This window comes from Osmerus eperlanus, chromosome 15, assembly GCF_963692335.1.
Source record: "Osmerus eperlanus chromosome 15, fOsmEpe2.1, whole genome shotgun sequence".
NCBI classification, from domain to species: Eukaryota; Metazoa; Chordata; class Actinopteri; order Osmeriformes; family Osmeridae; genus Osmerus; species Osmerus eperlanus.
This window is the reverse complement of record NC_085032.1, coordinates 15452792-15478374: the sequence shown is the minus strand read 5'-3', so window position 1 is coordinate 15478374 and position 25583 is coordinate 15452792. Positions and strand designations below refer to the sequence as shown.

The 25583-nt window shown below is 51.5% G+C and overlaps 1 protein-coding gene across 1 annotated transcript in view; it reads right to left on the bottom strand.

Moving 5' to 3' along the window:
- Nucleotides 1-25583, bottom strand: part of LOC134035376 (neuropilin-1a-like) — a 51642-nt gene that overhangs the window by 15667 nt on the left and 10392 nt on the right. The window contains 5 exon segments of the mRNA XM_062480370.1: nucleotides 8302-8468; nucleotides 11396-11531; nucleotides 11533-11552; nucleotides 14367-14594; nucleotides 22485-22666. Coding sequence (XP_062336354.1) covers nucleotides 8302-8468; nucleotides 11396-11531; nucleotides 11533-11552; nucleotides 14367-14594; nucleotides 22485-22666 — 733 coding nt within the window.

The following is a 25583-nucleotide window of genomic DNA, read 5'->3' as shown; positions in this document are numbered from 1 at the left end:
AGGTGGCTGAGCGGTTAGGGAGTCGGGCTAGTAATCTGAAGGTTACCGGTTCGATTCCCAGCTGTGCAAAATGACGTTGTGTCCTTGGGCACTTCACCCTACTTGCCTCGGGGAGAATGTCCCTGTACTTACTGTAAGTCGCTCTGGATAAGAGCATCTGCTAAATGACTAAATGTAAATGTAAGGCCAGACACACAGCCCGTCCACAGCGCAGCGACAAGAGCCGAAACAAACAGACAGGATCATGATCACAGCTGGGGCCTGAAGGCAGGCAGAGGGAACACACTGCGAAGGCCTGATGTCATCTTCTAGATGGCCCCTCGGCCAGACCCGCTCAGCTCAACAGCTCCACACTAATCATAACGTTGGCAGCTGATTAATGATTTGTCATCGCTCTCTTAGCGAATTGGCCCAAAGCGTGAGTCAAGCTTAATGGATGATGTAATGGTTGTGTAAGGGTGGTGTAAAACTCTCATCTCCGTGCGTGGAATATGTATGTGGAGTCTCTTTGCTGACAAGACAAAACCCTTTTTTTCCCCCTTTCAAAATACGGTGGTATTTCATGAGTGGGTGTTTGGAGCGAAGCCCACTCGCAGACAAATGGCACAATGCAATCTGGTCTGGAAGCGTAACTCACACCCACAGGCCGACGCAGACCGACCCCATGAACTGCCACAGTGAAAGATATCCGACCTTTCTGTAACTCTCATCTCCTCGTGTGAGGGCCCTCACTCTGTCTCTGTCTCTGGGGTTTCCCCTGGTCACGATCGTATCATCATGTTGTCGTGTGTTGACACTAAAGTGTGTGTCTATGTGCCCATCCACACATGCATGTGTGTGTGTCTGTGTGTGCTGTTTGTTCTTACCTGGCTGTTTTTTACAGACTACAGTATACAGAGAGCACAGTCATTACGCTGACAAATAGAAGCAGAAAGGCAGAAACTGAGAACCTTGCTCAGACTTGAAGTTCTGCCCCCACAGTGAGACTGGTGTAAAATTAGATTAACACAGAGAGTTTCACCACATGAGAGCTTTACTTTTGTGTGTGTGTGCGTGCGTGCCTGTGTGTGTGTGTGTGCCTGTGTGTGTGTGTCTGCACATGTACACTTGACACGATGGACATGGACATAGTTTTATTACTTATTAAAGACAACTGAATTCTGTATGAGTCCAATTAACTGAATGAAGGGCATTGTGGGTGTTCCTGACTAGTCATTGCTTGGTCGTTACTGTCTGGGGGAAGGGGTGGGGGTTTCTGAGGGGAGGGGGGAGGGTTCAAAAGCTAGGCCTCACTGTTTGACTCCTTCATAATTGAGCATGTGGGAGCACAGCACAAATCCAATCTCTGGGTGACTTTATAAAAATATCTTTTTTTTTTTTACCAGTTTCCCTGGCAGTGGGGAGGTAAAGCTGAGAGTGTGTGTGTGTTTGTGTGTGAGAGTGTGTGTGTGTGTATGAGTGTGTGTGTGTGTGTGGGCTGAATGTACTGAGCGAACTCCAGGGGAACGTGGAGCGCACTCCCTCAGTCTCTCCCAGCAGAAACAGAAAACAAAAACAGCAGAACAGCAGAGTGAGTTGATCGCAGATAAGCACAGGCAGCCTGGAACCCCAGCTGGTCTCCTCAGACCAAACATGGTCACCTTCCAGAAACAACCTCTGAGTTCTCCTCCCCAGAGACACTGGTGGAGGTCTGGAAGGAATGGAACTGCATTCCTCCGTGTTCAAACCAACACACGGGTGAGATGGGTGTTGTCATCTTGCTTTGACCCGTTAATCCTGTCAATTCAAATGAGCCATATGGAGGTCCAGATGGGGGGCTGGGGGTCGGGGGGCAAGGGCAGAGTCTGGTACAGGGAGGGTGGGGGCGTCTGTTTGGTTGGGGGCGCACAGCGCTCCTGTCTGGCCCTCTATCCCAGACAGACCCATAGCAGGGCAGAACTGCTAAACTCTCTGGGAGCGGAGCTGGTAGTCATCCATCAGACAGCGGCCGCCACCACCCCTCTCACCTCCAGCACCTGGGTGGCGGTCGGAGGTTTCTAAATAAATTCCATTAGCCTAAAGTGTAATTAATTCCCCTTTTGTGGAAATGGTATTAGAGGCTGCAGTTAAAGCAGTGAAGGGCCCAGACAGTGTCCATTCATCACACGACTCACCTGACAGATTTACGGTATTTTTAGCCCCGGACGCATCTTTGTGCTCCTAAATTATGCACATCTTCCTGAACCCCGATCATCTATTTTCCTGACAGTGTGAAGGAGGGATAAAGGGATGGAGGCATGAAGAGTTACAGGTATAGAGGGGTGGAGAGATGAAGAGTTAGAGGTATAGAGGGGTGGAGAGATGAAGAGTTAGAGGTATAGAGGGGTGGAGAGATGAAGAGTTAGAGGTATAGAGGGGTGGAGAGATGAAGAGTTAGAGGTATAGAGGGGTAGAAGGATGAAGAGTTAGAGGTATAGAGGGGTAGAAGGATGAAGAGTTAGAGGTACAGAGGGGTAGAAGGATGAAGAGTTAGAGGTATAGAGGGGTGGAGAGATGAAGAGTTAGAGGTATAGAGGGGTGGAGAGATGAAGAGTTAGAGGTACAGAGGGGTGGAGAGATGAAGAGTTAGAGGTACAGAGGGGTGGAGAGATGAAGAGTTAGAGGTACAGAGGGGTGGAGAGATGAAGAATTAGAGGTACAGAGGGGTGGAGAGATGAAGAGTTAGAGGTACAGAGGGGTGGAGAGATGAAGAGTTAGAGGTACAGAGGGGTAGAAGGATGGAGAAGAGGGGTGTGTGGCTGGTGAGATACTGTACTGCTATGACTGAGCAGACACAGGAAGTTGTGACTAAGGATTCCAGAGGACGGAAGTCTGACAAGGTTTGGGACACACAGCTGTTCAGGACACATCACAGGCTTTTTATAGGCCTTCCTTTCTCCTGACTCACACTGAGGCATGTCCGTTCCTGCACACACACACACACACACGCTCCAGTCCCTGACACCATCATTGCCACGTTAGTGACTAATGCAGCGTGACGTTTAGGAAATCGAACACTCAAGCACAGGAGACAATAGAGGCTGACCTGAGTCAGGCAAGCCAGCTGCAGAGCAGGGCTGCATGTTCCCTCAACAGGAAGCAGAGCAGAGCGGCGCTCGGACACACTCACTCAGGGGGACTACGGCCTGAGTCCTGGGACTGTGTCGAGTCTAAACAATGCTAGCTGTGTTCAGTCTTGTCGTGTCGCCAAGTCAGTTCATGCACTCATGGGTGAGTATCTGTCTGGCACTGTGGGGGAATTTTGACTGTTTTCTATGTTGAACCCAACATAGGTTTGGTTGACACTGTCAGACTGACTATGTAATGTATTTATTTAGTAGTTGCTTTTATCCATAACCACACACAGAGGGGGGGATTTGAACCTGCAACCTCTTGATCTGCAGTCTAAGTATCTAGCCACTGAGCTAACCCTGACCCCATCACCTGTCCCAGAAAACAAGCCAGTGCTTTAATGAGTAACGTCACAACAGCAGACCTCTTTCAGAGTCAGATCCTGACTTCATCTACACTAAGTCCAAGGCTGCTGTTAATTATTCAACTATATTTTCATGAGTCATCTCTTGGCACCGTGGCGGCTCTGATATGAGACACTTATTCTAAGAAACAAAGGAAGGAGATGGAGATGAAGAGAGGGAGAGAGGGGGAAGGAGGGTGAGGGAGAGAGAGGGAGGGAAAAAGAGGGCGGGAGAGAGCTGTAGCAAAGGCGAGAGAGAGGGAGAGATAAAGAGAGAGAGGGAGAGATAAAGAGAGAGAGGGAGAGAGTGGAAGGGAGAAACAGATAAAGAGAGAGAGGGAGAGATTTGAAGGGAGAAAGAGATAAAGAGAGAGAGGGAGAGAGTGGAAGGGAGAAACAGATAAAGAGAGAGAGGGAGAGAGTGGAAGGGAGAAAGAGATAAAGAGAGAGAGGGAGAGAGTGGAAGGGAGAAACAGATAAAGAGAGAAAGGGAGAGAGTGGAAGGGAGAAAGAGATAAAGAGAGAGAGGGAGAGAGTGGAAGGGAGAAAGAGATAAAGAGAGAGAGGGAGAGAGTGGAAGGGAGAAAGAGATAAAGAGAGAGAGGGAGAGAGTGGAAGGGAGAAAGAGATAAAGAGAGAGAGGGAGAACAGTCAAGAGAGATGTACAGACTCCATCCTCCTTCTGACCGTGGTTAATTGAAAGCACCTCAGAGGTGGCGAGGCGCAGGAAACAGGACACGACTGAGAGCGTTGTTTTAGCGGCGAGGCCGGGCCTCCGTGTGTTGGGCCGGGCAGATAAAGGAGCCGGAGAAACGATATTATGAAGGAAGTCGCAATTAAGGCAAATTTGCTGGAATGTAACGTTTTCTTTGTTAGGCGGCCAATGGATTCCTGGTTGTGTTCTGAGGGGTGGAGGAAGAGGATCGTGCCTCACCCTGTCAGTGTGTTCTGTGGGGTGGAGGATCGTGCCTCACCCTGGGTCAGGACCACTCCTGTTCTACATCACCGCTTCCTCTTCAACGGACTATCTGCCTTGTGTGTCGCAAGACGGACCTTAACAGCTGGCCTCACTGTTAACAAATACCATGAATATGGAACATAAGCCACATGAATATAAGCTCACGAAAAGAAAAACCTCAAAGTCAAACCTGACTCTGCTCATTGACGAGACACAGTGAATAACTATCATGAGATGCTCGATAGACAGGCTTTCAGGTATTGACAGTCGACTCTTTCCGAGGGCGATGTATTATTCATGGAGCGCAGAGCGTTTCAGGTGATCAATGGTGGCTGTCTCAGAGATCAGGTCCACCTTCCAGATCCTGTCTTGCTTTTATCGCATCTCCCAGACCTCCGAAGAGAGACACATGGATACACACACACACACACACACATTCTGTACACACACACACACACATTCGTTCTGTACACACACAGAAATATTCTGTACACACACACAAATTCTGTACACACACACACATATTCGTTCTGTACACACACAGACACATTCTGTACACAAACACGCACACACAAAAAATCTAACACTCGCAAACAAAGATGTGCGCACACACATTCCTCAGCACATGTGTGTCTCAGGGGGGTCAGTAATCTTCCCTGTGAGGGTCCTGTAGGGAGGGGGGAGGGGGGAGGAGGGGTGAGGATGTTTTCAGGTCGTGGCGTGTCTTCCGAAAACACAGTGCCTTCGTCCGTGTCTCCAGGTTGGTATATGTGTTAGTGGGTAAGTGTGTACAGATGCAGATACTTCCTCCAGTGTGTCCTGCCTCGTACAGGCCTTCCTATTGGAAACACGCTCAGTCCATAAATACTCATTTCTGGGCTAACTGTCGGGGTGTATTCCTCCGCGAGCTCCTTCATCTATCATCTCGGCAGCAACCTGCTGCATAGATCCGTCTGCTCTGCTCATCGCCCCTCACCGCTCCTCTCTCTCTCTCTCTCTCTGTCTCTCTCTGTCTCTCTCTGTCTCTCTCTGTCTCTGTCTCTCTTTGTCTCTCTCTATGTCTCTCTCTCTCTGTCTCTCTCTCTCTGTCTCTCTGTCTCTCTCTCTCTGTCTCTCTCTCTCTCTGTCTCTCTCTCTGTCTCTCTCTCTCTCTGGCTGAGCCTTCAAAGAGGCGCTGGGCTCAGAAGGGTTCTCCCACCCTTGATGTGTTTGCACTGACGAGAGGGAGAGAAGGAGAGGCTACTCCGTCTGTGTTGTAACTTCAGAGGATGTCTGTCCTGTCTGTCTGTCTGTCCTGTCTGTCTGTCTGTCTGTCCTGTCTGTCCTGTCTGTCTGTCTCTCCACACACCACATAGCTGCTCCTCCGGCACAAGGTTGCTTAACGACCTGAGATACAGTAAGCCACAATACCCACACCGGTTAAACTGCTGAGGAGAGGAGGAGTGAGGAGAGGAGGGGAGGAGATGAGGGGAGGAGTGAGGAGAGGAGGAGAAGAGAGGAGAGGAGGGGAGGAGAGGAGGGGAGGAGAGGAGGGGAGGAGTGAGGAGAGGAGAGGAGGGGAGGAGTGAGGAGAGGAGGGGAGAGGAGGGGAGGAGGAGAAGAGATGAGAGGAGAGAGGGGAGGAAAAGAGATCTAAATTAACATGCAGCAGCATTAAAATGGATGACCAGCTCCATTTGGTTCATGCTCAGAAGCAAAATGTAAAAAAAAAAAAGAGCTGAAGAATATGCTCGGAAATCACCCTGCCTGTCATGAATAAAACAACCGTCTGCAAATTGCAGTCTGAGAATTAATTACATAAATAATCATTTGATTAGATGCATCGGAGGAACATCTGAAGGGAGGTGATTTGTGCGTGCAGAGATGTCCGTGTCATTAAGCACGAGCAGAGGCTACTAGGACCCCGCTGGTTTAAGGAAACAGAAACCCCACTCTCTTAACAACACTTGTTGTAATTGAAGCTCTTTGGAAGAGAAGACTGATTGTAGCATGTTTCCTTTAAGAGAGAGACTGCGTGCCGACTGAAGAATTTCACAAAATCCCGTCTCTTGGAAACAGATGAGTCCCAAGTCGATCGTGCGTTCTCATTGGTTGTTTGGAAAGGAGGCAGAATTGTCAATAGAGCCCGCCTTTGTTCCAATGTTTAGATTTAACCAACTAAAAAGCGTGATCCCTGATCAATATTGTATTGGGAACCGAGACAAGCAGAGCGATTGAATTCTTCCCGTCTCGTATCTGCTGGCAGGAGACTGGAATCTAAGATGACTAACAAGGCCAGACAACACATGGTGTCAAGATACTTAATTACTGGACTGAAATATGGTGAGGTGAAGTAGTGCAGTGGTTAGTCTGAAAGGTCTCTGTCAACAACATAAGGCCCCATGCTCATGTGGTTGTACATGAAGCCAAACTCTCAGATCTCTCAAGTCTCAATGCCTCAGTGTCAATACCTAAAACGGTTCACCGTTTGTAAAGCATGTCTAAAACCCTGCGACAAGAGGACCTTACAATATCTTTCCTGTCCAACACAACACTCTGGGCCAACATGCTAATGTTATTCAACTGGGATGAAAAATAGGACCAACAAACCTGTACCTCTCCAGACCCTGGACAGGAAGTGGTCAGGGAGAGCTTCCTGTATGACTCAGTTGCATGCTGGGTTCCTTCGCCTTGCCGTTCCTCCCACCCACCCTCCCTCCGACCAGCCAAACCCTCACCTCTTTTCTCCCCCCTGCTCTCTCCTCCTCCCCCACCATCCTCCACCCACACCTCTGATTAAATTAGTCTGGAGGAGCAACAGGGGCGTTCAGGATAATATTTTCATAGCAGTGAGGAAAAGCTTGCTTATGAACCTCCCCAAGCAAATATTTGGCTTTGGGTCAGCACTGTTAGGAGCCCCCAGAGGAGCGAGCGAGGGCCAAACATCTCAGCCACGACGAGGAGGATTGGAAAAAGGACGAGAGAAAAAAAAGAGAAAAGAGAAAGAAAAGGAAAACAGTCTGGGCATTTACAAGGCCTGGAGACTCTGAGCTACTAAATCAAACATGCTCCAAATGCATCTAGGGTAATGTAGTGTACCGTGGGGTCTCTAGGGTTACCACGTCAACAGTGTAAGCTGGTGTCGAGGCAGTGGTTGGGAAGGAGAATGAAGAAGGGAGCTCTGTCCTTAGAAGAATCTGTCTGTGGGTGATTAGATACGTGTCTGATCAGTATTACAGTACTGTATGGCATGGGTGTGTGTGTATGTTTGTGAGTGAGTGTGTGTGTGTGGGGTCTGCGAGTGTGTGAGTGTATCTGTGAGTGTCTGCGTGAGTGTATGTGTGTACTTTAGGTGTGTGCGTGTGTGTGAGTAAGAAGTGTGAGTAAGGAGTGTGTGCCTGGATCCCCTCCCTGCCCGACCAGTCAGGAAAACTAAACAGACTCGCCAACTCATGGAACACCTTCAAATAACGCCCCAGCTCCCTCCCTCCCTCTCCCCCACACCGAGGCCCACAGGAAGTGTTGAGAGGAGGGCTTCTAACACTGGTGCGGGTCCCTTACACACTCCAGCTCTCAGACAGCTACATGACACCGGAGTTTCCTCACTTTCCAGGTTCCTACGGTACGATAGACCACGATTATGTTTTGGAGAAGTTACTTGCCATGCTGATGCAATGAGAAGCCTCTGGCCTGCTGTCAAAGTATTGGTAATTATGTTTTGGAGAAGTTACTTGCCATGCTGATGCAATGAGAAGCCTCTGGCCTGCTGTCAAAGTATTGGTAAACAACCTTTCATCCCCAACGAAAACACACTGTTCCTTGACTTATTCATGACTCACCCTGAGCCATGTTCTGTAAGCCATCATCCTACCTGTATCCACTCTTTATTGGAGTCTTCTGCAGGAGTCCAGGCATTCTCATAGTAGTTGAGTCTGGATCGTTCCGGAGACCAGCTGGGATTGTAGTGGGAGGAGGCTGCGATCTGGTCTGAGCCCAGCTCCCCAGACTCCATGCCAAGAGGGTCAGTGCAGCTGAAGTCTGAGAGAAGGGGAAAGAAGAAGGAGAGAGAGAAAAAAGAGATAGAGAGAGGAAGAGAGAGAGAGAGAAACAGTGAGGGAGAGAGAGCGAAAGAGAGAGAAACAAAGAGAGAGCAAAAGGGGGAGAAAAAATTGAGATGTTAGTCTAACTTTAGCGCTAAAAGCACCAGGCCCTTGAGTGTGTACTCGAGGCAGTGTTCTCTTGTGTGTCCCAGCAGCACAGCTCACTCCCTGGGTAGAGGGACACTCAGCAGGGGGCCACTCTGGAGCAGTGGTTGTGTCCTCGCTTAAAGAACACATCAGTGCCACTCCAACGGACCCCTGCTTCCACCCGCCCCTCCCCCCCCCCCCCCCACACACACACACACCCTCACACACACACACACACGCACACACACACACACACCCACGCACATAGAGGCTTTAATGGATGTGCAGTGCAAGTGTTCTACATTAAGACACGGAGCTGCATTCATTAAACATTCAGTGTCGCACTAAGTTTATGCACACACACAAAACACGGACTATGACCCCTTCTCTGATGGGCCCTCTCTTCCCCAGCTCCATGTTTCTGCTTGGCACAAGGTGCATGTTTACATTTTTTATAATTGTTATATATTTCCCTAATGTTGAACTCCTCAGGGTGTTGGGCACTGAGAGAGCCAGTGTGTTGGCAGCTCCTCAGGGTGTTGGGCACTGAGAGAGCCAGTGTGTTGGCAGCTCCTCAGGGTGTTGGGCACTGAGAGAGCCAGTGTGTTGGCAGCTCCTCAGGGTGTTGGGCACTGAGAGAGCCAGTGTGTTGGCAGCTCCTCAGGGTGTTGGGCACTGAGAGAGCCAGTGTGTTGGCAGCTCCTCAGGGTGTTGGGCACTGAGAGAGCCAGTGTGTTGGCAGCTCCTCAGGGTGTTGGGCACTGAGAGAGCCAGTGTGTTGGCAGCTGTATGTCATCCTGACCCGTCACCCAGAGCAGGGGTACAGCTTTGTGTGTGTGTGTGTGTGTGTGTGTGTGTGTGTGTGTGTGTGTGACATGGTGCAGCCGGTCCATGGCACCCCAGCGGAGGTGTCTGAAGGGGTGGGGGTCACCATGGGGTCACCCTCTGACCCCCAGGGGTCAACACCCAGACTTATGGGTTTTGGACACTACTGACACTAGAGATGGTTGGTGTGAAGGAAGAACTGACCTTTTGACTGGGCCAGGGGTCATATATTCACCCCAAGAGAAGACACACAGACACAGAGACACACAGACACACACACACACAGACAGAGAGACAGACAGACAGACAGAGAGAGAGAGACAGACAGACAGAGAGACAGACACACAGACAGACACAGAGACACACAGACACAGCAACCCAGTGTAGCAGCAGATGGAGAGACCATCTGTGTTGCTTCACAGCAGCAGAGAAGACGCTGCTGTCTGCTTTACACCCTATGCTCTACACATGGGAGCGTGCGCGTGTGTGTGTGTGTGTGAAAGAGGGTACACACTCAGTGCTTGCCTGAGCATGAAGAGGTGAGAAAGAGAGAGAACAGTCTCACACCTCGTTCAAACACTCCCTCTTTCTATCAAGCGCTGATACGACGAGCAACATCCTCAGATGGGCGTCCAGACCCACATTCAGACTAGCTTTCTGCACAGCCTTCAACCTGGCGTCATTAGAGGAGCATCATCACTCAGAGCAGAGAGGAGGAGTGAGAGGTCTGTGTGTAAAGCTCACTGGGAAGCTGGCTGATCTGAGAGATGGATGGGCTGTCAGAGGGAGAGAGAGAGAGAGAGAGAGAGAGAGGGAAGGAGGGGGAGAGAGAGAGGGAGGGAGGGGGAGAGAGGGAGGGAGGGGGAGAGAGTGAGAGACAGAGAGAAAGAGAGAGTGAGAGACAGATAGAAAGAGAGAGAGCGAGAGATAGACAGACAGATAGAGAGCGAGAGAGACAGACAGATAGAGAGCGAGAGAGACAGACAGATAGAGAGCGAGATAGACAGACAGATAGAGAGCGAGAGAGACAGACAGATAGAGAGCGAGAGAGACAGAGAGAGAGACAGGATGACAGAGTGGATGAAACGCTGCATCAAAGCACTACATTATAATCGCCATCAGCTCCTTTTCATGTGGAACGTTCCGGTGAGATGGTAAAGAGAAAGAGCCGGCATGGGCAGCACATCAAGAAAACTGTAACATGGAGCGCACACTGTACAGACAGGAGAGGCTCTGCACCTGCAGAGACCAAGCAGCACAATACTGGCTAATGACAAACCCTGCAGTGCACGTCAAAAGTGCTGGGGTGTGTGTGTCTGTGTGTGTGTGTCTGTGCGTGTGTGTCTGTGTGTGCGTGTCTGTGTGTGCGTGTGTGCGTTCCTCCTCATAGGGGAACTACATAAATCCACTACAAGTATCTGAGATGCTAAGTAGTGTATTTAATACCAGCAATCTCATAACAGCCCTAAGACATGCAAGCAGGGGGCAGTGGAGGTTGTTGGAGCCGAAGGGGGGGGGGGGGGGGGGGGGACTGGTCTGGGGTGGTCTGGTCTGGTCTGTGGGGAGATTTATGGCTGGAGGGACGCTCGTCTTCCTAAATGAAATGTTTAGCTGGCCTATTTCTCAAATTGGGGTCAGAGAGGGTGAGCCCCGGTGATCGTGTGGCTTTGTGTGGAAGGTGTGTGTGTGTGTGTGTGTGTGTGTGTGTGTGTGTGTGAGGGGTAAAGCGAAGAGAGGGGTCGTTCGGTGCGGGAGGTATGAGGAGGGGGTCTCTGTGTCTGAGTGCCCCCCCCACTCCGCCCCCCGTAACACATCTATCTAATGATGCCCAGGGAGGTGTTGATTTAATAACTGGAGCCGCCCCATGCTGGAACATCTGCTGAGGCGGATCGTTACACAGCAGCCAGGAGGGAAACAGCTCCGAGGCCGTACTGAAAGGTTTCACTCGCTCACCCTCGGGTACGGTCCGATCCAGGACGGTGAAGTTGGCCGAGAAGCCCTCCTTGGCGATGGCGCTGTCCGTGTTGATGGTCAGGGCCAGGATGCCCGTGTAGGACACGATCCGGCCAGGAGTGTTCTGACCACAGTACCCGCCCCACGTACGGCCCCACTGCAGAGAGAGAGGGGGAGAGACAACAAGAGAGAGAGAGAGAGAGAGAGAGAGAGAGAGAGAGAGAGAGAGAGAGAGAGAGAGAGAGAGAGAGAGAGAGAGAGAGAGAGAGAGAGAGAGAGAGAGAGAGAGAGGGAAATCATTGATTTTCAACCAACGTTTCATGTATAATTAATGAGTGGCAGGGTATCTGTCTTTTACAGAGAAAAAGGGCAAAGAGAGGAATGATAAAATGGAGGACAGAGATAAAGAAGAGAGAGTTTGGAGAAGAAAAGTTAGGTGGAAATGAAAGGAGAGAGAGAGATTGAGCGAGTGAGAAAGGAGACAGAGAGGGAGATTGTTACCTAGGTAACAACATCGGTTAATAACAGAAGTCTCCCGTGTTATTTGCGGCTTAGCGCGTCGTAGAGGAAACACACTCCAGAACGAGCTGCTGGGGCTGGTTTACCAGGGAGGATCGTTGCAAGAAAACCTCATAAAAAGACCTGGGAGCCCCCTGACACTCCCTCCCTCCCCCCCTCCCCCCCTCCCGCACCACCACACAGAGACACAGGAAGAAGACCTGTGCTGCACACAAGGCTGGGTCAAGCTTTCTGTCTGGTCATAAATTCCTGAGGGCTGACTATAACCTGAATGATGCTGCCTGTTAGAGGAGGACAGAGGGCAGAGTCCTGGAGCCCATTAGAGGAAGGCAGGAAGTGGAGAGAGAGAGAGGGGAAGAACAAGGAGAGAGAGAGAGGGAGAGAGAGAGAGAGAGAGAGAGAGAGAGAGAGAGAGAGAGAGAGAGAGAGGGGGGGAGAGAACAAGGAGAGAGAGAGAGAGAGAGAGAGAGAGAGAGAGAGAGAGAGAGAGAGAGAGAGAGAGAGAGAGAGAGAGAGAGAGAGGGGAAGAACAAGGAGAGAGAGAGGGAGAGAGAGAGAGGAGGAACAGAGTGACATGTAAAAGCGAGACACGTTTCACTGAGCTGCCTGAATGTGGGCGTGTCGATCGGAGTGGAGGAGAGGGGGAGGAGAGAGAGAAGAGAGAGAAAAGAGAGAGAGGAAGCAGAGGCGTGTGTGTGTGTGTGTGTGTTAGAGAGCACGTCTGTGTGTGGATGTTAAGCAGGTCCAGGGGTTAGTAAGACTGTGATAAGTGATGAGTGACAGCCTGCCCCCCCCTCCCCCTCCCCCGCCCTAACAACCCCCCCAACAACCACCCTAACAACCACCCTAACAACCACCCTAACAACCACCCCAACAACCACCCTAACAACCGCCCTAACAACCGCCCTAACAATCCCCATGCATGCCACTTACAGCCAGGCCACGAACATGAAAGGGAGAGGCCAGGGGCCTGATGGCTGACATTAATCTTCATAACACAGGTGTGTGTGTGTCTTGGTGGGTGTGTATGTGTGTGTATGTTGGTCATGGAGGGGGGGGGGGGGGGACTGTTGTAGGTTAGGAGTAAAGGGTTAGGGTTAGTAAAGGCCTCATTCTGAGAAAAACCATCTCCCAGATGATCTGCATGACTCGACCGCAACACTAAAATGTAAAGTCCTTGGCTGGGAGCTGCTCTTCTTCCTGGGGGAGGGGGGGGGGCAGTCTGTGTAGAACTAGACAGAGAGGAGGAGGGGCATGACTCCTCTGTCACTGCATGCACACACACACAGACACACACAGACACACACAGACACACACACACACACACAACACCCCCCGTGGCTACAGCGCCTCAGGTCTTCCGCGCTAATGCACTATCGATCCTCAAGACACCACAGGTACGAGGCCTGCTCCCATCAGGGGCCCCCCTCCCCCCCCCCTCTCTACCCCCCCATTCCAGCCCCCCAGCCCACCCCAGCCCCTGTGCTCCAGACACACCTCTCACACCCCCCCGAAACCACTACTATGGAGTTGTGTGTTTCAGATGTGTGTCTGATGGTAATCACATTATACGCTGTCCTATGAGAAAAACGCCTGCATGAAGTAAGAGGTGTCACAACACAACATTTCATTGTCGATCACAGGTGCGATTTTGTCAACATGGTCTCACCTTGTGACTAAAATAATGGCGATAACAAGGTGACAGAGATGGTGCCCTCGAGACCTTTCACACTCTGTCCAATCAACACTTCACCAGAGAACTTCACCTCAGGGAGAAAAGTATAAATGAGCTTGTAAATTATAGTGCGCTTTTAAACGAATTCCTGCAGCCAGAGTTACTACTCACACTCCCAGAAGAGGAGAAACGACAGCTCCGAAGCAGCTCTCCAAACTGCTGACATTGTCTGAGACAATAATAATCTGTCATCCCCACAGAACATGCTAGAACAGTGACTGTTATCGCCAGTTCCACCCACACATTCTGCGGTGAGACCGCCAGCCAGACCCATAGAAGCGGACTAACAGGAAGTCCCGACGTGAGTCACTTCCTGCAGGAGTGCGATGGACTCTCAAAAGTAACTCTTTTGAAGCAGGGTGTGGTGGAGCATTCATCAGCCCCCCATCAGACAAACATAAACACATCTCCACCAACACAATACCACAGACGTAGCAGTGCAAGGACACTATCATAACCAGGAAATGTTGTTCATGGAGTGAAGGCTGGCCATTTGGTCCACACCTCTTTGTTCTGGACAGACTATCGGCCTCTCCCAGGGCATATTATTGGATGGAGGGTGATTCGGAGCCCAAGATAAATCTCCCACCAAAAATAAACGTTCACACACTCAAGAGTATTCACCACAGTTTCACAGTAAAGCTCTCACTAGGCGTCCCTGTCGCATGCTGAGATACATCACTTCCTGTAGTCTTGGCCCCCCCGCCCCAGCCTCACCTCCAGGGAAGCCGTCCCAGATCTCCATGCGGTCGTAGCGACAGAACACTCCGCTGGGGGGCGTGAGGTCTGGCTCCAGCTCAAAGCTCTCGAACTCCAGGACGATCTCCGACATCTTGGGGGCGAAGATCATGAAGGTGCAGTCCAGGTTGTTGGGGTATTTCTCGGGGAAACCCGGAGACTTGATGACTCCGCTGTTGGAGGTGAAGTTCCTGGAACATTCCGGACCTGAGAAAAGTCGAAAGAGAGAAAGAAAGAAAGGAAAGAGCCGGAGAGGTGGTGGGGGAGACAGAGAAGATGTTTTTGAGTCCTGGGTGTCTTTATGGCTTGTTTGTTTGACTGTGTCTTTGTGCTTTGTGATGGAGAAGCTCTGGGTGCCAGCTGCTGCACAGAGAGAAAGCTTTATGACCCAGAGACTCGGACCACCTTGTCGGGCCTTACCATTCAGGAGCCTGCATCTGGACTGTCTCATTGAGCTGTAAGCTCTCTCCTCGCCTCTGTCTTTCATTCAGCCTGACATTTCACACTTCTGTATCCTGCATTCTGAATGTGTGTGTGTGAGTGTGTGTGTGTGTGTGTGTGTGTGAGTGTGTGGTAAAGCACTCCACTAAATCTGCTGTAACATCTGTTGGGTGAAAGTGTAAACATCACTGAGAGGCCTCAATCACCAGCAAAGGATTCTGGGGGGAATGAATCAACATACCGCTTGACTCACTTTGCAACTGGAAACCCCCCCACTCCCCCTTCCAAAACACACACACTCTCACACACACACATACAGCTCTACATTTCTGTAAGACAGCCACTCAAAACATTAACTCCTAGTTCCATAGAGGGGTGCCTTTCAGGGAATGTTAGCACATTTCACAAACGTTCCTCACTGAGCACGGCATTACAGTCAACAGATGGGGGTTTCACACGAGCTGAAAGTAGCCAGGAGGAGGCCGGGGACAGTGTGGAAGAACAGAACCTTACGCAGAGTCCACTGAACAGCTTCCTGCAACACCAGGACGTCTGGTCACACGGAGCTGTGTCTATCTCCTGCAGACACAGACGCCCGTTAGCGGTGGAAAAGCTTGACATTTAACGTCACGTCCATGTTTTTGTTCTCTGACACCCTCCCATGGAGGGGTCTGATGGAAATAGCGGGCAGCCGTGGCCAGAGAGAGCTGGTGTAGCGCTGCAGCAGTTTAAGTGAATGTGGCAAAGCGTTCATTCCCCCCCTGTCATTCAGGCATCTTGCTAGGCCTCTAATTCAGGACCATCAGGACCACTCCCGCCTGTCGTAAGAACAGTGGAGGGAAAGGAGAGTGCTTCATTTATTTTCTCTCTCTCTCTGTCCCTCTCTCTCTATCTCGATTTTTGGTGAGGCAAAAAGCAAGCAGCTTTGATTGTGATGCAATTTGACATTTAGAGCTGAACTAAAAGTTGGGTTTCCAAAGAGCGGGACTATTAATTCTGCAGTTCTACCACCCCCACCCCACCACGTCCAACCCTCTCTTCCAACATTTTACGTTTGGAAAAAGGAGATATTGAAACTTTTGATAAATGCCACTCACGAGGATGTGGTCAGCCATGTGGTTACCCCACATCCCCGCCCCCCCCCCCCCCCGCCAGAGCCCCCCCCCCCCCTCCCCCGCCCCCGCCCAGGACACAGAGGACATGGGGGTCACATGGTAGCTTTTCACGTAAAAGCACAGAAGAACGGCAGTTGGGTGGATGTCCTGGTGGGACTCGGGCTGGTAGCAGACAGGGTTAAAAACAAGACCTCCATCACAGAGAACTCGGGGCTGCTACAACAGTCTATTGTTGTTAAGCAGCTCTAACAACGAGTCGATACCAGGCCTTGGTTCCTGACTGGAGGTTGAGAGGAAGTCCATCCTGTATGTCTATCTACAGTTCTTATCTGATACCAATGCTGACAGAACAAGAATTGGCCTTCCGGAATCCATTCAACTGACCACGACATTCCTAGCTGAGACCTGGGGATGCCTGGGTCCAGGGCTGGTAGGGATATCTCTCTCTCTCTCTCTCGACCATCAAAGGGGACTTGACGAGGAGGATGAGGGGGGAGGGGGGGGGGCAGGGGAGAATGGGTCTGGAAGAGTGACATACAGTTAAATGAAAGAGGTAGATAAGGACTAGTATTGCTCTCTTTCTCTCTGTCTGTCTGTCTCCCTCTTTCTCTCTCTCTCTGCCTTTGTTTATCGGTTATCACCACCACCTCTGTGATTGTGTGAGGGAGAAACTCGGACCGTTCCCGGGCGCTTTGTTCATCTTCCCAAAAAAAGAAGAAATGTCCGCTACAAAGAGAAGCTATCAAAACAGAACAGAGGATGAACAGAGAGGAGCCAGCTCGTCCCGTGGTGAGATAATCAGCCCACAGATCTCTTTTATCTCCACCTTCACGGGGGGTGTTCCCTTCGTTCTACCCACCCCCTCGCTACCCAGGATGCTTTGCGCTCGTGTTGCGTGAGAGGTACACACACGCTACAGTCAAACAGGGTTGCTTTTCTTTTCAGTGATGTCTGTGTTTTTAGTGTGGGCAGCTTGAGGAGTACAACATCTAACTCCCTCTCCTCCTGCGCTCTCCCTCTCTCTCTCCCTGTCTCCTTTCATCTCAGTCTTTGTTTGTGTTGTGTCTGTGTATCCGTGGTAGCAGTAAGTCAGTCCGTTTCACCAGCGAGGGGGAGCGAGGTGAAGTGGCAGAAGATGCAGAGGTCCTGTGAATATGAAAGGGTCCGCCTCCCTCCGAACAGCAGAGGGAGACTCAGCAGAGCGCATCACCAGCCTCTCCTCTCTGTGTTCTGACACACACACGCTCGCACTCACACCCTCGCACACACACGCTCGCACACACACGCTCGCACACACACACACGCTCGCACACACCCTCGCACACACACACACGCTCGCACACACACGCTCGCACACACACGCTCGCACACACACGCTCGCACACACACGCTCGCACACACACGCTCGCACTCACACCCTCGCACACACGCTCGCACACACACACTCGCACACACCCTCGCACACACACACACGCACACACACGCTTGCACACACCCTCGCACACACACGCTCGCACACACACGCTCGCACACACACGCTCGCACACACACTCGCACACACACTCGCACACACACACGTTCGCACATGTGCACTCACACGCAAGGGTAAACGTACATATCACTTCATCTGAGATAAAACCCATGTTACAGACCGCCGGGTAACTGGGTTTTGACAAACAGTCAAATTTATGGCCGTGGTGTAAAAAAAAGATGGGAGTCTTCAAAACACAACATTTATGAGCCTTTTCTAAGTGCTAGCTGTGACTTTACAGCCTTCCACAAGCCTTTTTTCACACTTTGTTTATATTGAACTGATCTCACTTCTGGGTGGTGAAGAAACCAAATATTCCCCCTCCTGGTTCAGAGTTATTAGAGTTTATTTAACAGGGCAAGTCAACGCTTGTTAAATGTTACATTTCAGAGAGATCTAATTTCAACATCCCTCAAGTGTCACTGATTTATGTTACTTAAGTCAAATCTTAAACAAACTTTGCCGGGCTGGAGTCTGGCCTGGCTGTTATGTCATGTGTCGCTGACAGGGCGATCGTCGGTTAAGTTTCTGACATTTGTGATCTTAGTGATGGAGGGAGATGACTGAGGCCACGGTGATCATCATGGTGGTGGTGTGACACGATAATGTTTCTCTCATCTCAGCCATCTCTCTCCTCTCCTCTCTCTTTTCATCTCAATCCCTCTCTCTTATTTGTTTTCTTTTATTTCTCCCTTATTTTCCCTCTCTTTATCTCTAATTCTCCTTCTCAGTCTGTCGCTGTCTGAATCTCCCTCTCCCCCTCTCTCTCTCTCTGTCTCTCTCTGTCTCTCTCTCCCCTTCTCTCTCTCTCTCTCTGGGTGTGGGGTGGTATGTGAGCTCAGGAAGGCCTGAGGTTTGGTCGTTAGTTCGCTGAGCATATCAGCAGTGTTTATTTTCCGTGAGGCAGCATGGTTGATAATTAGCACGGTCATAAACTGCTGGTTAATAAACTCTTTACAAACAAAGTGAAACATTAACCTGAGGCTGTAAATGATTCACCTCCTTTCCCCTTGAAGCACACACACCGCCCCCCTAACAAACGAACCTCGACGCACTGATGTGGCATTTAGCATGTCAGCTTTGCCGATGACATCACTTCCCTTTCGGTGAAACCAATGAGGGATGAAGAGAGGATGCTTGTGAAAGGAGGAGGGGGGAGGATGGGGGAGGAGGGGGGAGGAGGAAACCCTCGGATCATCCTAAACAGACAGTTTGTGTCTTAGGTTTCATACGGGAGGTGTGTGTGTGTGTGAGCCAGATGTGACCCCTGGCATGGGAGCGTGCGAGTGAGTGTGTGTGAGAATGTGTGTGTGTGGGGAGTGTGTGGTCCATGAAAGTTGAGTAGGCCACCGAGTACCCACAGGTGCACTTGTTAAAGTGGCCGTGCAGCGCTGTCACCAAACAGGGGTGGGGCACTGAGCCCCCCCCATGCTTATGTGTGTTTGTGTGAATGTGTGTGTGTGTGAGGGGGGCACTGAAAACAGGCAGATACTGATGCTTTTCAGTAAGACACACACACAGCCCAACCCCTACCCACACAAGTTAACCTGCTCCATGTGGGAGAATCAGTGGTTCCCTGCCTCTCTTCCTCACTGCCTCACTGCCTCTGCTGAATTCGACGGCCCCCGTGCCAGCTTTGATGTGGCTCTGACAGGATTGCGGAGCTGTTAACCAGAAGCATGTGATGTATCTTGTGTGCCAGGCTGATCTCTGTACACACACGCTTAGAGTACTTAAGTGAGACAAGATGACAGGGTAAACACTTTGTGTGTGTGTGTGTGTGTGTGTGTGATTGGGGCTTCTCCTGGGGTGGCCCGTGTTGATTGGACTTGGACCGGGTTGTTCTGTAACTTCTGTTGCCATCAGTCAATGGAAGTGGAGTGTGTTCATCCATACGTGCTGCACACACACACACACAGACACACACACACATACACACTAATCTTATACCCCATCTCCTTTATTCCTCACGCTCTCCCTTTGATTTCCTCAATCTCTCCTCCTCTCTCTCCACCTATATCTCAACCTCTCTCTCCACCTCTCTCTCCACCTCTCTCTCCACCTCTCTCTCCCCCTCTCTCTCCCCCTCTCTCTCCACCTCTCTCTCCCCCTCTCTCTCCACCTCTCTCTCCACCTCTCTCTCCCCCTCTCTCTCCACCTCTCTCTCCAACCCTCGGTCAGTAGACCAAGACGGGCAATTTGCTGGTCATAACACGAGTAGGCAGGCTGATTAAGATGACGAGGAGAACAAACAACCAGCTGCCTTCCAATTAGACATTCCTCTACTGGGCTGCCCTTCTTCCTGTTCTGTCAGGACTGACTGCTGCAGTTCTGCTTCATCATTCAGTGTGTGTGTGTGTGTGTGTGTGTGTGTGTGTGTGTGTGTGTGTGTGAGGACTCTGAAAGCGAGTGTAAATGTACCAGGTCTGGGTGTGTGTCCTAGCATCAATGTGACCTTGAACCCTCCTTTAACTCAGAGAGGAGCAGAGAGAAGGCTGTATCCTTACTCCACCTCTGTCCCAAGACCCCCACCTCCCCCCACCCTCATCCACTCCCCTCATCCCAGCCAGATGTGTGCACCCAGCATTCTTTACCATTCCCTCTGATTAGCAGGCACTGCATTCCCCTCCCTCCCTCCCCCCCTCCCTCCCCCCCTCCCTCCCTCCCTCCCCCCCTCCCTCCCTCCCTCCCTCCCTCCCTCCCTCCCCTCCCTTCATCACCTCGCTATCTCAACATCTGTGTATCATCATTAGGTTTACATGTGTTACCCAACACAAACCTGCTGATGCTATCGTACTAATACTCTGTTCCTGATAAGCTTGCCTAATCCCTGTCTTTTCTCCCTGGTTGCCCTCTACCTCGCTCTCTCTCTGTGTCTCTCTCTCTCTGTGTCTCTATCTCTCTGTGTCTCTCTGTCTCTGTCTCTCTCTGTCTCTCTCTCTGTGTGTCTCTGTCTCTCTCTATGTCTCTCTCTGTCTCTCTCTCTCTGTGTCTCTGTCTCTCTGTGTCTCTATGTCTCTCTCTGTCTCTCTCTCTCTGTGTCTCTGTCTCTCTCTGTCTCTCTCTGTCTCTCTCTGTCTCTCTCTGTCTCTCTCTGTCTCTCTCTCTGTGTGTCTCTGTCTCTCTATGTCTCTCTCTGTCTCTCTCTCTCTGTGTCTCTGTCTCTCTGTGTCTCTCTGTCTCTCTCTCTCTGTGTCTCTGTCTCTCTGTGTCTCTCTGTCTCTGTCTCTATGTCTCTCTCTGTCTCTCTCTCTCTGTGTCTCTGTCTCTCTCTGTCTCTCTCTGTCTCTCTCTGTCTCTCTCTCTGTGTGTCTCTGTCTCTCTATGTCTCTCTCTGTCTCTCTCTCTCTGTGTCTCTGTCTCTCTGTGTCTCTCTGTCTCTCTCTCTCTGTGTCTCTGTCTCTCTGTGTCTCTCTGTCTCTGTCTCTATGTCTCTCTCTGTCTCTCTCTCTCTGTGTCTCTGTCTCTCTCTGTCTCTCTCTGTCTCTCTATGTCTCTCTCTGTCTCTCTCTGTCTCTCTCTCTGTGTGTCTGTCTCTCTATGTCTCTCTCTCTCCCTGTATTTAACTGACCTAAAAGCTACCACCTTGGCATCACTTGTTGCGAGTAACAACAGCAGCTCACCCATGGAGCTTCTCCACAGGGGACAGTCTTGGGGCAAAACATCCAGGGGTGGAGGCACCCTTCTGGGCTGCTACTCCAGGGAGCTCCCCCGTTATGGCACCTGAAGATCCATAATTCTCTGTCTCTCATCATCATTTCTAATCAGGCTCGTCTAATGGATGAGGGAGATACCTCATCATGTGAAGAAAGGTAGAGAGAGAGCATTTAACTTCCCCATCAAGAGGGAAAGGGGCAGTGTGTGTGTGTGCATGGCTGTGTGTGTGTGTGTGTGTGCATGGCTGTGTGTGTGTGTGCATGGCTGTGTGTGTGTGTGTGTGCATGGCTGTGTGTGTGTGTGTGTGTGCATGGCTGTGTGTGTGTGTGCATGGCTGTGTGTGTGTGTGCATGGCTGTGTGTGTCATATTTAGTGTCCCTTTGATCCAATAAATATATCCACACTCCATCAGCTGCACCCCAGAGTTCTCTCCATTACACACACACTCAGACACACACGCACTCAGATTAAATGGGGACATCGCTCAGAACCATTCATCTTGTTGTAGGGTCACTCTGGGCCATCCCATGGACTAGTCTGGGGTTAATTAATGAAAGTGGAGTATCCTGCACCTGTCTGGGGTCTAGACACACACACACACACACACACACACACCCTAACCCTTCCTCTCCTCCCCTATTCCCAGCCCCCTACTCAGGAAGATACGCCAACTACAGGAAATGCTGCCTTTTGTTGTTTTCAGATAAGAAGGCCATCCCTTGAGTGTGTGTGTGATGGGGTATGTGTGTGTGTGTGTGTCTTTACAGTTACTCATGTTCTTGTGCTCCTATTTCAGTCTTCTGGCCTCGCGGTCCAGGAAGCCACAACAGTGTGATGTGTTCCTAGTACCTCTCTATCTGAGCGAGAGACCATAGAGCTCATCAGAACCAGGAAGTAGTCAGAGTACTTCCTCTTTTTCACATCCTTATTTGGTCGTCTACTCACTCAAAAGCAATTTTCGTTAGTGAGCTTGTGGACGATTTCCCTTCAGTCGTTGGAACCCAACACGGACTGTGGCATCATGTTTTTCCAGAATGAATATTAGTCACTGTGTTGCTGCTGCCTCTGCCGTTGAGCGCAGGTTGTTGTCAGGACTGTCTCAGGAAACATATGGTGTGACTCATCTGTTTGTCTCCACCATATTGTGGCACCATACTGAGAGTGTGATGATACCTGTCTGTAGAATCTCCTCCGTCGCACATCAAACTAGCCATGAAATGAGCTAGGTCCTACTCTCTACCATCCCATCAGCCCTCCTCAGGCAGGCTGCAACACGGTGACAGGATTCTCATCCAGCTCCCACGTCCCGGACAGCGAGCGTGCCCGTCAGCAGCCGGTGTCGAGCGCTCTCACCTGTTTTGAAGATCTCGTAGCGTATGGAGAAGCCGGCTCCGTGGGTCTCGTAGTCTGAGACGAACTTGATGTAGAGCTGGTTCCCTGAGGAGATGACCGGGGAGGGGGCGATCTTTCCACAGTACTTCCCCACCAGCTGACCGCTCTCGTCCACGCCGTCACGGACCTCCAAGTAGTCGTACCTGGAAGAGAGGGAGAGGTCAGTCCTGAGTGACTGGAAGGGTTATACACCTGAGAGAGAAAGAGAGAGAGAGTGTGTGTGAGAGAGTGTGTGAGAGAGAGAGCGAGCAAATGAGAGAGAGTGTGAGAAAGAGAGAGAGTGAGAGAGAGAGAGAGAGAGAGAGAGAGTGTGTGAGAAAGAGAGGGGATACGTTGGATGGAGAACTAAACAAATGTTATAATACTATAAGACCCTCTCAGTAGGTGTTAAGATAACAGAGGTGATGAAGCAGAAACCACACACTAGCTAACACTAGCTAATGAGGCCTCCTGTTGATGTCAAACCCAGTGAGCAGGTGGGCAGGCTGCTCTGCCCTTCCCTCCTCTCTGGCCCTTGCACCAAACAAAGTTTCTAACACAGACAGCATGACTTTTTATATCAATATACAAACTGGCCCTCTTGTAGGTTTCACTGCTAGAGAGCTGGGAGCTGTGTGTTTGTGTTTATCTGTGGGAGTATATCTATTCCCAGTGATTGTGTTATGGAGCAGGGAGGCAGACAGGGAGAGCAGACCCAGGTGGTAATGCTATCAAGCGGCAGCCCCTTTGGGATGCACACCACACACGCTCTGAGCACCACACACGCTCTGAGCACCACACACGCTCTGAGCACCACACACGCTCTGAGCACCACACACGCTCTCAGCACCACACGCTCTCAGCACCACACACGCTCTGAGCACCACACACGCTCTGAGCACCACACACACTCTCAGCACCACACACGCTCTGAGCACCACACACGCTCTGAGCACCACACACGCTCTCAGCACCACACACGCTCTGAGCACCACACACGCACTGAGCACCACACACGCTCTGAGCACCACACACGCTCTGAGCACCACACACGCTCTGAGCACCACACACGCTCTCAGCACCACACACGCTCTGAGCACCACACACGCTCTCAGCACCACACACGCTCTGAGCACCACACACGCTCTGAGCACCACACACACTCTCAGCACCACACACGCTCTCAGCACCACACACGCTCTGAGCACCACACACGCTCTCAGCACCACACACGCTCTCAACACCACACACGCTCTCAGCACCACACACGCTCTGAGCACCACACACGCTCTCAGCACCACACACTCTCTCAGCACCACACACGCTCTGAGCACCACACACTCTCTCAGCACCACACACGCTCTCAGCACCACACACGCTCTGAGCACCACACACGCACTGAGCACCACACACGCTCTGAGCACCACACACGCTCTCAGCACCACACACGCTCTGAGCACCACACACGCTCTGAGCACCACACACGCTCTCAGCACCACACACGCTCTGAGCACCACACACGCTCTCAGCACCACACACGCTCTCAGCACCACACACGCTCTGAGCACCACACACGCTCTCAGCACCACACACGCTCTGAGCACCACACACGCTCTGAGCACCACACACGCTCTCAGCACCACACACGCTCTGAGCACCACACACGCTCTGAGCACCACACACGCTCTGAGCACCACACACGCTCTCAGCACCACACACGCTCTGAGCACCACACACGCTCTCAGCACCACACATGCTCTGAGCACCACACACGCTCTGAGCACCACACACGCTCTCAGCACCACACACGCTCTGAGCACCACACACGCTCTGAGCACCACACACGCTCTCAGCACCACACACGCTCTCAACACCACACACGCTCTCAGCACCACACACGCTCTGAGCACCACACACGCTCTGAGCACCACACACTCTCTCAGCACCACACACGCTCTGAGCACCACACACGCTCTGAGCACCACACACGCTCTCAGCACCACACACGCTCTGAGCACCACACACGCACTGAGCACCACACACGCTCTGAGCACCACACACGCTCTCAGTACCACACACGCTCTGAGCACCACACACGCTCTGAGCACCACACACGCTCTCAGCACCACACACGCTCTCAGCACCACACACGCTCTGAGCACCACACACGCTCTGAGCACCACACACGCACTGAGCACCACACACGCTCTGAGCACCACACACGCTCTCAGTACCACACACGCTCTGAGCACCACACACGCTCTCAGCACCACACACGCTCTCAACACCACACACGCTCTCAGCACCACACACGCTCTGAGCACCACACACGCTCTGAGCACCACACACTCTCTCAGCACCACACACGCTCTGAGCACCACACACGCTCTGAGCACCACACACGCTCTCAGCACCACACACGCTCTGAGCACCACACACGCACTGAGCACCACACACGCTCTGAGCACCACACACGCTCTCAGTACCACACACGCTCTGAGCACCACACACGCTCTGAGCACCACACACGCTCTCAGCACCACACACGCTCTCAGCACCACACACGCTCTGAGCACCACACACGCTCTCAACACCACACACGCTCTGAGCACCACACACGCTCTGAGCACCACACACGCTCTGAGCACCACACACGCTCTCAACACCACACACGCTCTCAACACCACACACGCTCTCAGCACCACACACGCTCTGAGCACCACACACGCTCTGAGCACCACACACGCTCTCAGCACCACACACGCTCTCAGCACCACACACGCTCTGAGCACCACACACGCTCTGAGCACCACACACGCTCTCAGCACCACACACGCTCTCAACACCACACACGCTCTGAACACCACACACGCTCTCAGCACCACACACGCTCTGAGCACCACACACGCTCTCAGCGGCCTCCTGATCAAATGGAATTTAAGACCCACGGCTATTGACGTGAGGAACCGCCTAATTGAGTCAGCACGGAGTCCTGCACCAGCGAGGGAAAGGCCCAAGGAGAAACTGTTGAAATGAGACACACACGTACAGATCACGCGCGTGAAACGCAAGACAGAGCGG